The sequence below is a fragment of the Bos taurus genome, chromosome 22 (genome assembly GCF_002263795.3).
Source record: "Bos taurus isolate L1 Dominette 01449 registration number 42190680 breed Hereford chromosome 22, ARS-UCD2.0, whole genome shotgun sequence".
NCBI lineage: Eukaryota > Metazoa > Chordata > Mammalia > Artiodactyla > Bovidae > Bos > Bos taurus.
The window spans coordinates 11,816,529-11,829,238 of record NC_037349.1 but is presented as its reverse complement, the minus strand read 5'-3'; the positions used below and the strand labels follow the sequence as shown (position 1 = coordinate 11,829,238).

The window sequence follows — 12,710 nt, the reverse complement described above, 5'->3', positions numbered from 1 at the left end:
GGCCTGCATCATCTAATATGGTAGCCACTAGCAAAATGAGGCTACTGAGCATCTAAAATGTACAAAGTCTGAACTGAGACATTCTGTAAGTATAAAATATGCCGTGGATTTTGACGACAGTAAAGAACGTAAAAAGTCTGTTTTAATACTGACTACAAGTTGAAATGACTGTTATATACATTAGGTTAAATAAAATATACCATTAAAGTCAATTTGCCCTTATTATGGGCTGAATATGTCCCCTCAAAATTCTTATGTTGAAACTCTATTGCCCAATGTGATGGGATTTGGAGATGGGGTCTTTGCAAAACATCAGAGGTTCATGAGGGTGGAGCCCCCTTGATGGGGTTAGTGAAAGCAAAAACAAAATAAAACAAAACACAGTGTGCCCAGTATCCCCACCTGAAGCACCAGGAAAGGCCATGTGAGGATTCAGTGAGAATACAGCCATCTGTAAGCCAGCAAGACAGCCTTCACCAAAACCTGACCATGCTGGCATACTAACCTCAGACTTCCAGCCTCCAGACTGTGAGAAAAGAGTTAAGTCACACAGTCTGTGGTATTTTGTTATAGCAGCCTGAGGAGGCTAAGACACACCTGTTTCTTTTTCCTTTTATTAACAAAACTACCAGAAAAGTTTAAAGTCTTCTATGTGGTTCCCTCTATATTTCTGTTTGACAGTGCCGTCCTAGACCTTCCTTCTACCAGGAGGTGGGGGTACTTCTAAACAGCAAGCCCAGGGTTTGAAGGAAGCACATCCAGGAGGATGGCGGAACAGGAGGACCAGCTCTGCCCCCACCGGGGTCTGCTGAGGCTCCTCCCATAGTTCCTCACAAGTCAGGCAGTGGCCACCAGAGGACTGGGACCACAAGAGACACGCAGTGACTCCCACCTTCCTACAGTAAAGAATCCGTCTGCAATGCAGGAGACCTGGGTTCGATCCCTGGGTTGAGAAGATCCCCTGGAGGACGGCATGGCAACCCACTCCAGTATTCTTGCCTGGAGAATCCCCATGGACAGAGGAGCTTGCTACAGTCCATGGGATCACAGAGTCGGACATGACCGAGCCACTAAGCACACACACACAAGCACTGCCCAAGCCAGCGAAGAGCATGGAAATCCCAGGGACCCAATACCACCCTACCTCACCTAATCAGGCGGGGACCTGAGACTGGTCAGGACAGAAGAGTTAATTAGGGAAGAGGCCACCTCTGAAGGCCTGGTCTTGGAAGACCACAGCACCTCCAGGAGGAATCCAGAGACAGCCACGTGAGCCGCTGCTTGCCTAGTAAGTAGGCTAGCGGCAGCCCTTCCCTCTAAAGGCCAATGTCTTCCTTCACTTCACAGATCTCACTTGGGAGAAAAGCATCTCAAAGCAAAACTTCAAAGGCAGAGAAAGGAACAGCTTCAACACTTTGCTTCTGTGACACAAGAAATGGCTCCAAAAGACCCATGACCCCCTTCCATATTGTGGCCAAGTACCAATAAGGGGCAGTTTCCCAGGCGGCTAGTGGTAAAGAATGCGCCTGCCAATGCAAGAGATCCAGGTTGGCTCCAATAAGGGGTGGCTTCCCAGGTGGCTAGTGGTAAAGAATGCGCCTGCCAATGCAAGAGATCCAGGTTGGCTCCCTGGGTCGGGAAGATCCCCTGGAGGAGGAAATGGCAACCCACTCCAGTATTCTTGCCTGAACAATCCCATGAACACAGAGGAGCTTGGCGGGCCACAGTTCATGGGATCGCAGAGAGTCGGACATGACTGAGAACGCATGCATCCACCAATAAGGAGTCTCTGTCTTCCAGTCGCTGCATTCAAGTTACGCAGCCCAAGCCCCACAAGGAGAAGTTACTTGCCTTCGGTGGAGAAGGCTAAGCCATGATACACCGGAAAGGAGGCCGGTAGAGTGGGAGTGGGGAAAAGGAGATCCGGGATCCCCACCCCCGCAGCAGCCCGGGGATCCCAGCCCCGCCCCTGCACTCCCGGCCCCGCCCTTAGCGGGTTTCCCAGACTCTAAGCTGCTGCCACCGCGGGCGGCAGGGGACCCGCGCTGCATGTGTAATGGGGGCTGGGAACAAAGACGCACAGGACCAGCTCCCCGGCTGCCGCGCACCAGCCTAAGAGACCGTCCCGGGCTTCTCCCTGAAGCTTTAATGCACTGCTTCCCAGGGCTGCCCAGAGCCATCCGAAGCCTAGTGCGGAGTCTGTCCGCGCGCGCACACTAGAATAGGGCGCGTCCCAGTACCGCTCAAAGAGGAAAAATCTGTGCGCCGGCCAGGGAAAAAAGCGATCTCCCAGCGGAACTCCGCGTGTATATACACCCGCACCCACCCACCCTCAGCCGCCAGCACGCAAGCCGAACGCTAGCCGGGTCACCCGCCCCCGCCACGTGCTTTCCCAGAGGTCAGAACGAATAAGGACCTGTTGGTTTTTCTTCTCGCCCCACCTCTTCTTCCAGGTGCCCCAAAACAAAGCAGTTCCTCGGAGTGACCGCACCTCGCGTACCGGGGCGCCGCAGGGAAAGCGGGCGCAGGTGGGAGCTGGCGCCAACGGCGCGCCTCCCGGGGAACACCACGCAGACGTGGTGGGGTGGAGTGCAGGAGACTCCTCTGGCTGTGTGAAGCGGCCCGCTTCGCTCCGCTACACCTAAGTGGCTGTGAGGGTCGCGCAATCCTGCCCCCAGCCGCTGCTGCACCTACAATCCCACTACCTCCGTATAAGATCTGCCCGCCCCTCTTGGCCACCTTCCCCATGCTCCGATTTTCGTTTCACTCTCCCTGGGCTCCACGCGCCCATATAGTCTGAACCCCGACCCTGGGGTCGCCTCCGCGAACGGGAGCCCCGCAGGCCGCCGCACAGGCAAGATCAACACCCCCCCCCCAAGATCAGCGAGCGGGGCGCCCTGCGCGCCCCCTGTCCCCGCCCCGGGAGGTGCAAGCTGGATGCAGGTGGCGCGGCAAGGAGGCCGCGGGCCCGCCCTTTGTTGGTAAACACCGCGCGGCGCCCGAAGCCGCTCCGCGCGCCCTTCCTGCGCCCCCCATGCCGCGCCTCGTTCTTACCGGCGCACAGCGATCCCCAGAGGAGGGCGAGGGCCGCCCAGGGCGCCGTCATGTTCCGCGGCGCCGCCCCGCGGACACCCGGAGCCCGCGGGCAGGGCCGCGCGGCGCTCCCGGGACGCGCAGGGCCCGGCGGCGGCTGCGCTTTCCTTCCCGCTCCTTCCTTCGGCCTCGTTCCCCGCGCGTTTCCTGCGCCTTCGTCCCCGGCAGCGTGCAGGCTCCAAGGGCCGGACGGCGGGGCCGGGCTCAGGGCCGCTGCGGGCGGTGCAGGCTTCGGCCCGGGCTCTGGGACGACGCGGGGGCCGGGGGGCGGCGGCGGGGCGCGGGCCGGGGCGCGCCCGACTCAGGCATCGCGCGGCGGGGCTGGGCCCGGGCCCCGGGCACAGGGGCCGAGTCCGGAGGGGCCATGAACGGGGGGGAGGGGTGGGGGGGAGGGGAGCTGAACCGAGTCCAAAATGGCTCCTGAGCCGCGGCCGCGGAGCCGAGCCAGCGGGGAAACCCGGATGTTGGATACAAAGAGGCGGGCGAGCTGGGAGGGGAGGGGGAGGGGAGGCGGGCCCTCCGGCCGCGTGGTCCGCGCCCCCCTCGGGGGCGGGGCCGCAGATAAACAACAAACGAAGGCCCCGCCCCCCGACCGGCTTGGTCTGGAAGGCAAAATGCACGACCCGAGGGCGAGGCAGGGTGAGCTGGCAGGATTGGGTCCTGGACCACTTAGCCTCAGGACCCCGGGACCTCGTGGCCACGGCACTGTGATTCCTGCTTTGCACTCGAGCCCAAGCTCCCGAACGCATGCTGCTTTGCGACCACGGAGAGGCTGGGTCGCCCGGGGTCTCGGGCCTGGATTCCCCTCTGCGCCTCCGTCTCCCTACCTGAGATGGAGGGCACAGTGAACCACAGGAGTCGTGTCTGAATTGATAGGCGAACTAATCTGCAGGGGAAAAAAAGGCTGATTTCCCTAAAATGACAAGTGGTCTCTTACGTCTGTAACCCAACCCCAAACACACACAAAGGCACAGCTGGGGATCTTGAAATTGGACATATCCCAGGGAGGGAGAGTGGGAGCCCCGCCCCCGCAGAGCAGCAGCAGATGGAATAGGGCCTCCAGCGACTTGCCTCTCTACCCTTAACCCCACCCCACTCCCGCTTTAATCTGCACATTCAAAACTGTTCTCAGTTCTTCCCGTAGTGGAGCTTGTCCAGCGAGTGTCTCTGCTACCCTCTTCACTCCCCAAATGGCTTCTTGAGAGCTCCTTGTTTTCTGTGTCGGTTTCTACCATCCTTACCACAATCAGGGCTTGGGAGGGTCATGATGGAGAAGGAAATGGCAACCCACTCCAGTATTCTTGCCTAGAGACTCCCATGGACAGAGGAGCCTGGTGGGCTGCTGTCCATAGGATTGCAAAGAGTAGGACACGACTGAAGCGCCTTAGCAGCAGCAGCAGATGAGGCTCCCAGCTAAAGAGGGAAAGCCAGCTCACATCTCAGGGATGAGGGGCAGAATCCTTCGGTACAGAAATGGTCGTCTGGCTCCTGATTTGCCACAACCTTTCTTGGAGCAGGACAAGAGGAGCCAGGCTCGAGGTGGAGCCTGGAAGTCTGAGTTGTTTCACTTCTCTGAGCCTCAGTTTCCTTTTACAGAAAGCGAGGAGGCTAAATAAATAAAGGGGAAAATGTGAGTAGGCTAGATTCCTTCCATGCTCTACATTTTTTAAATAGCAGAAACCTTATTCAAACGAGATCTTATGTAAAAGTCCACTTTGTAGAAAGTGTATCAGTGAAGTTGAAATGAGGGTCCACCACCCCAAGTTTCCACAGCACTAAGAACACCTCGAGACCACACTTCGGAGTCACTTACAGATTATAGGATGCTATACTGATGGACTCGACAAGAAAAGCAACTGTCATTTCCTTGGAAGGGAAGATAAATCACTGCCTCCTTCCTGCTGGAAGGTAGCGGCCATGATCTGTGTGCCAACAATTAGACTGGCTGCTTCTTCTCTGCTACTCCACACCAGGTAGGGTATCACAATAAAGGCTCAGGGTGGTCTAAACAGCCAACACATCTGTGTCTTCCACCCTGGCATCTCTGGGAACTTCAAATTCATATAACCAAATGCCTATCTGACATCTCTATTGGGCAGCCTATCAGGTATCTAGCACTTGCCCTAACTAAAGCAGAGTTCCTCATTCCCCAATAAATCTACTCCTCCAGTTCTGCCTGTCTGAATCAATGGCATAACCAGCCAATAGTTCAAGTTGAAATTTTATGTAATTCTTGATTCCTCCCATAACTCAGTCCATCAGCAACCTAGTTTCAGAAACGCATCCACCATCAACCCACTTCTCTTCCCAATACACTATCACCGCCCAGTATCTCACTTGTGGAACACTGCAAGAGCAGTGAACTAAAATCACGTCTTGTTACCTTCTTTCATTCTTGCCTGGCTATATGTTCTGGACAGAAATCGAAATGATCTTTTCAAAATGGGACTCACTTCACATTCCTCCCTTGCTTCAAATCCTCCCATGGCTTCCTGTTATGATGGCTAACAAACTGGTATGTGAACAGCCCTACTTCCTCCATCATCTCATCATCATCAGCCAGACACACTGACCTACTTTCTGTTCCCAAGACACATTAAGGTGGTTTCTGCCTTAGACCCCACCCCCATCCCAAACTCCCCACTGGCAAGGCTGGAATCCTCTTCCCATGATTCTCTTGCAGAGCTGAAATCCATGGTGTTAGGCTCATAGGATTAGCCTCTGTCTCGACCACCATTTGCTCATGTGCCCACAGGCTGTTTGGGAAGGTGATGCTGGGTATCTGAAATATCAGGCATGAGATGACGGGAAGTTGAAAGGCAAAAACCCAACAAATGTCCACTCTAAAACTTATGGCAGGGAATTCTGCTATTCAGGAATTCTGTGTGTTCAAACTACTCTTCCCGTTTTCTTCCTTCCTCAGTGATCAAGGTGGGAAACCAAGGGGTCAGGAAGAAACAGCTGAGCATGGCATCCTTCCATATCAAGTTAATGAGAGAAGACAGAAGACTATAACGTTATACTACTTGGTATCTGTATACTTATAACACATTCTATTGTGAAGCTTAAGTGCATTCAGTTGGCAAGATAAACTCTTAAAGGAAGCACAATTTTTGTAATTTTATTTAGAGACCTCTTTACTTAAACACACAGAAGTAGCCCCAGCCTGTTTCAGCTCACGAAGGCCCTGATTATAGAGATATACCATAGGGGGTAATTATGAGAACTATGGGAAACATACATGAGTATATATTAGTGGGTAATTTAGGTACATTAAATTACCAGTACATTAATCAATTTATGGGGGCTAACATTAATTGGATGGGTGTATGGGGTTTTTTTGGCAATACAATTCTCCCCAAATATATCCATTTACTTCCAATCTGTCTCATGTGCCATCAACTTCAAAAGTTATTTCCCAGACATTTCAAAACTGTTTTTTCTTTCTTGTCCCCACAGTTCTTCTTCCCACCCTGTCTTAACTTAGTGGTGGCTACCTTGAGGTCAACTAAATTAATTGGCTTGGATGGTAATTAGGTAAAAAGGTAACTCTCCATAGCTCTTATAACAGATTAGATTATGCTATGCTAATAGAAGAAGCACAAGCTGGAATCAAGATTGCAGGGAGAAATATCAATAACCTCAGATATGCAGATGACACCACCCTTATGGCAGAAAGCGAAAAGGAACTAAAAAGCCTCTTGATGAAAGTGAAAGTGGAGAGTGAAAAAGTTGGCTTAAAGCTCAACATTCAGAAAACGAAGATGGTGGCATCTGGTCCATCACTTCATGGGAAATAGATGGGGAAACAGTGGAAACAGTGTCAGACTTTATTTTTTGGGGCTCCAAAATCACTGCAGATGGTGACCGCAGCCATGAAATTAAAAGACGCTTACTCCTTGGAAGGAAAGTTATGACCAATCTAGACAGCTTATTAAAAAGCAGAGACATTACTTTGCCAACAAAGGTCCGTCTAGTCAAGGCTATGGTTTTTCCAGTAGTCATGTATGGATGTGAGAGTTGGTCTGTGAAGAAAGCTGAGCGCCCAAGAATTGATGCTTTTTATAACTGTGGTGTTGGAGAAGACTCTTGAGAGTCCCATGGACTGCAAGGAGATCCAACCAGTCCATTCTGAAGGAGATCAGCCCTGGGATTTCTTTGGAGGGAATGATGCTAAAGCTGAAACTCCAGTACTTTGGCCACCTCATGCGAAGAGTTGACTCACTGGAAAAGACTCTGATGCTGGGAGGGATTGGGGGTAGGAGGAGAAGGGGACAACAGATGAGATGGCTGGATGGCATCACCGACTCAATGGACCTGAGTTTGAGTGAACTCCGGGAGTTGGTGATGGACAGGGAGGCCTTGCGTGCTGCGACTCATGGGGTCGCAAAGAGTCGGACATGACTGAGCAACTGAACTGAACTGAACTGATGCTAATAGAAAATCCCCAAACCCCAGTGGCTCAAAACAACAAAATTTATTTCTCACTCATACTGGAAGTCCACTGGGGGTCAAGAAGCAAGCTATACTCATTATAGTAACTTAGTGACATTGGCTAATGGAGGCTACATTTTGATACACGCTTCTACTATTGCAGACAGAGAGAGAGCCTGGTAAATTACATTTAAGCTCTTAAAATTTCTACCAGATTCTGAGAAGATAGGGGCTAGGTTGGTGGCTGCATACCAACCTAGCCCCCAACCTTTTGAATCTTCCAAAATTCTCACAGAGTAACTACATGGAAGAAGAAAAGAAAGAACAGAAAATCCATGTACATTTACAATAAAACCAGGTGACAAGGTTTCCCCCAAAACACCAAAATACAAACGAACCGAGATAACTACCAACAGCAATAAAAGCTTCATGGACTAGTCTCTGTGCAAGGGGAAGCTGAGGAATGGGGTGGAAAAGGTACCTGGGAAATGCAGAATCCCAAAATAGCTAAGAGATATTCACTGGAAAGCATTGACTCAGTAACTTAAGAACAGTAGGCGAAACCAGAAGGGGTTTTCCCCTTCAATTCAATAGTGAGTGAATCAAAGAGCCTCTGGTAAGAACAGAAAAAACTAGAATAGTCTGTCCTTGTGAACTCTTAAAACTGACAGGCCAAGCCTCCTTTTTAGGTCAGGCTCCTACAAGGTGGAGAAACCTCTGGAAGTGCTGGATAAGATGTTTTACTTCGAGTTATTTGCCCTTCGGAGCCATGACAAGAAAACTGGACAAAAGATAGGAGTCAACTATCTTTGGATTTTGTACCATCCTGAAATCTCTGTGAAAAGAGAAATAGTTGAAGTGAGGCTTACGATTGCCCCTGCTTTCTGCCTGGAGACACATTCGGGTCCACAGCGCAGGGAGTGCATTAAACAAGCAGAACCTGGCCGCCTTGCAGAGCTGGGATCAGAGAGAATCGTTGGAGATGGGGAAACTGAAGGAGCAGAGTGGAGAGAGGAGGGCCCCGCATTGAGAAAGCTGGAGGTCTGAAGACAAGTCTCCTCGGGGCTTTTGCTGAATTCAAGGTGTCACATCCTTAGAATCAAACTCCATGAGGGAAGCAAGCAAGCAAGCTGAAGAGCTCCAAGCCTGGCACAGAACACTTTTTATTTCTAACTGGTTAAAGTGGACAAGTCCTTACTCAACACCCAGGACACTGAGAGTGAAGACTCAGAGAGTCACTCCAAGGGCAGTGGGGCTGAACCAGCCCTAGAGTCAAGGCTACTGTAAATCCACACTACCAAGCCTTGCCGTGATCAAGCTGGTCTACAAGTAATTTAAATACCTACCAGACAACAGGTCAACCCCTTTTTAAAAGAATTCAACAAATCTGGCTTTGTACCATGAAAGAATTTACAATGCCCAACATTTAATTTTTAAAATTACTAAATATGAGAAGCAGCAGGAAAAGGTAACCATCAGGAGAAAAATCAGTCATTAGAAACAGACAGAAATAGCACAGATGATGTTACTATCAGTCAAGGAATTTTTAAAAAGCCATTATAAACATGCTGAAAGACATTTGGAAACAGGAACATCATGAAGAGAGAATGAAACACTTCAGAAATGGACTTTCGGGAGATAAAAGAAATACAGTGTCAGGGGACATATGTATGCCTATGGCTGATTCATGTTGATGTTTGGCAGAAACCAACACAATTCTGTAAAGCATTTATCCTTCAATTAAAAAACAAACAAAAAAGAAACATTGTCTTTTTTTATTGGGTAGAATTGACATTTTTTCCCTGTATTTTTAATTCATTTAACTGTTTTATCAGTGTTACAGTATTATAAAGCTATACGTCACCTATCACTGTTTTAATTATATCCTATAGATTTCATTATCAATCTTTTTTCTCTCCATTAATTTTTCTTTTTAACACATTTCTATAAGTATTTTATACCCAGGTCTTGAACATTTTTAGTTTTTATTTTTGCCCCACTGTGCAACTTGCAAGATCTCATTTCCCCTACCAGGGATCGAACAGAGACAGTGAAAAGTGCCGAGTCCTAACCACTGGACCATCAGGAAATTCCCTCAATCACTTTTCTGGACACTCTGAAATTCTACTTTATGTTTTCCCTTTGCCCCGGGTACTCTGACTTGCACATTTTGCCTTTGCAACAGAGCTCTTTGAGGTTATAAATATATACATGTATAATTTTTTTTAATTTATCTATTTATTTACTTATTTGGCTACACCAGGTCTTAGTGGGATTTAGTTCCCTGACAAAGGATCAAACCCAGGCCTTCTGCATTGGGAGAACAGAGTCTTAGCCACTGGACCACCAGGGAATTCCCATGACAGCTCTTTATACTGTCCTCTTTTTTTTTTAATTTAGTTGTTACTTCTACCTTGTCAAAACATGTACCATTTGATACTCTTCTCCCACCCCAATCCCCACTTTCACTTTGGTCTTAGATCTAAATCAGTGCTCACTAGCAATCCTTTTGCTGACATTTCCCCAATGATCTCCTAATTGGATGAGGCTTGATTTAGTAGAATACTGAGGAGTTATGTGTACAATATTTCCTGAGCTCTTGCATGATTAAAACTTTTTAAAAAACATCCTTGATACTTACAGGGCAGTTTAGCTAGACACAAAACACTCGGTTCATATTTTTTCCCTGAGTTTCTTGAACATGTTGCTCCACTGCTACCTCGCTTTTTGATGCCAACCTGATCTTTCTGGAGACTTTTCTGGCCTTTTGGCCTATAGAAAATCCCCCTCACCTTCAAAGGATAATAGTTTGCTAGGAAGAATCTCAGCTGATCATTCTGAGTCAATTTTCCAAGTAACTAGACAGGCCTATTCAAGACACGAATTCAGATCTTGTTTCCAGGACTTCCTCTTTGGATAGTGTTAAATATTAACTCTGTTTCATTGTTTTATCTTTTGGCTTCAAGACTCCAATTTTGCCCGTGTTAATTTTTCCTTGCCTATCTTCTCTGTCATTTTCCTTCTGGGCCTTTCCAGCTCTTCACGTTGTTTTTGCTGTCTTAGCTTTCTTCATTCTTATCTTCTATATGATGTATAGTACTTGCAGTCATTCCTATTTTCATTTGGATATGTTGTAATTTAGTCTTCATCATCTAGGGTGATTTTATCTTTCTGTTCAAATTCTTTCCCAAGCTTGGGCCATTCTCTTTTCACCTTATCTGTTGTTCACATTTTTATTCTGAGTTTCTAGATTTCTGATCTGTGGTATTCTTTCATAGCCACAATTGTTTCTTATTTTTTGAAGTTCATGTTAGAGGGTTGGTATAATTTACCTTCTGTTGCTTTTTATGTGAAGTATTTCATTAACTTTAAAAGTTATGGTTCTCACTTTTCTTCTCATATTTGTATAATCAGCTCCTTTTTCTGTTTATGTTGATATCCCTGTAATAATGGGCAACTCTATGGGGGCAGGGGTAAAATGAGTGGATTGAGCGACTTTCTCTGTTTTTTGGTAGGAGCCTCTTGTTTGTTGGTTGGTAATGGAATTTCTTTAATAAGTAATGTCCAAGTGGTGGTGAGGTGGGGGGAGAGTTCTTCTGAATCTTTGACCTGCTGTTGATGGGCTGTGATCTTCAGCTTCTTGCTTCCTTTTTTTGCCTTCATCCATGGAGCTTAGAAGGGTATCACTCCCTTTCCAGATGACTTCATCTTTTTCAGATGTGATATCTCTTATCCTACTTAAACCTCTAAACTCCTTCCCTTGACTTCCCACTAGTCTCTGCTCTGATCCTCTAAGGTCTCAAACCTGTTGCAGCATTTGTGTCCTCTGGATGAGACCATGAGTAATTTGGTTTAACCCAAGTCCAACTTAGGTGCAGGCCTGTAGCAACAGAAAAATCTGGAGGATTTTTCAGGAGGCAGGTCACAGAGGACTTTCTACGTAGGCAATTTCAGCAAGGAATAAAAGGTTCTGAAGTAAAACAGGGAGGGATGGAGAGAAAGGAACTACTTTTAAGGGATTACTGAAGGAATAACCAAAGTTACTTGGTAACTGATCTGAGGTGGGAAAGCAGATATCTGAGTTCTAAGTTTGGGTTCCTGAATGAATGAATGGATAGATGGTGGACCAATTCACTGAAACACGAACTCTGGACGAGGAGGTTTGGGGAAGGGCATGTGAAGATAAGTTGCTTCTGAAGTACCCCTGTGAGAATGCTGACCAACTCCAAAGAGAGTTCTGGCTGGAAACACAGAGCTGGGTATAACTAGTATTTAAGGAGCAGTTGAAGTCCAAGGCTAGATGAAGTCATCCAACAAGAGGGGACAGAATCGGAGGGAAGGAGGAATGAGAACAGAGATTTGGGGCCCAGCAATAATTAAAGGGTAGACAGGGCAGAAGGCTCAGTAAAGAAGGAAGAATGAATGATAAATAAGGAAAGTGGGTGGAGAAGAAAAAGTAACCCACTCCAGCATTCTTGCCTGGGAAATCCCACGGACAGAGGAGCCAGGTGGCTACATCCATGGCATCCAGAGTTGAACATGACTGAGCACACATGCACACAAGGAAAGCAGGAGAAAAGCTGGAGGCAATGGCTATCAGAAAGAAGACAAAAAGAAGAATCACTGCAATGGACTAAGACATACAAAGTATGTTAAATGTATCATACTAAAAACCCAATTGCTTTCAGAGGATGCTTGGGGATCAACTTATCATCCTGAAAACTGGTGAATAAAGAGGAAAGAATCTATTTATTTTGCTTTGTCTTTCCCAATCTGCTGATTTAGGTCCTGAAAGGGGAAAAGTCACAATTTTTCTTGGATCTATCCCAAGCTCAGTGTTATCTTGCCTCCTGGGATAAAGACAGGAAAAGAGAGATGCTTTCCTGCCCTGGGCACAACCGCATGGGGACACAAGCAGCCCATCTGGGTTCAGGAGGATGTGCTAAGATGGGCTTTAAGGTGGTCCTGGGCAGGGCTGGAGCACCGCAAGGAATCAGGTGGGGAAGTGGGAAGGGCAGAGCTGCCCAGAATAGGGAAGAGGATCCCAGCTTTCCAAGGTCACATCTCCAAGTGGGGCGGGGGGCCTGGGCCTGCAGAATTCACTCCGGAGGCCCCCGGGTCTGGCTCAGGACTCTCTGCTCAAGCATGGCATACCGCTGGAGGAGGGCCTCATAGACCTGGAG

General features: G+C 48.3%; 2 protein-coding genes across 4 annotated transcripts in view; both read right to left on the bottom strand.

Annotated features, from left to right (window-relative positions):
- Positions 1–3,264, bottom strand: part of ACVR2B (activin A receptor type 2B) — a 29,790-nt gene extending 26,526 nt beyond the window's left edge. The window contains 1 exon segment of the mRNA NM_174495.2: positions 3,055–3,264. Within this exon segment, the coding sequence (NP_776920.1) occupies positions 3,055–3,106 (52 nt within the window). The 5' untranslated portion in view covers positions 3,107–3,264.
- Positions 3,265–6,188: 2,924 nt separating this feature from the next.
- The window catches only part of XYLB (xylulokinase), a 46,056-nt gene continuing 39,534 nt past the window's right edge, over positions 6,189–12,710 (bottom strand). For all 3 annotated transcript variants that reach the window (XM_005222457.5, XM_059879633.1, XM_059879634.1), the window contains one exon: positions 6,189–12,704. In XM_005222457.5, the coding sequence (XP_005222514.1) occupies positions 12,627–12,704 (78 nt within the window). In that variant the 3' untranslated portion in view covers positions 6,189–12,626. The remainder of the gene's footprint in view (positions 12,705–12,710) is intronic.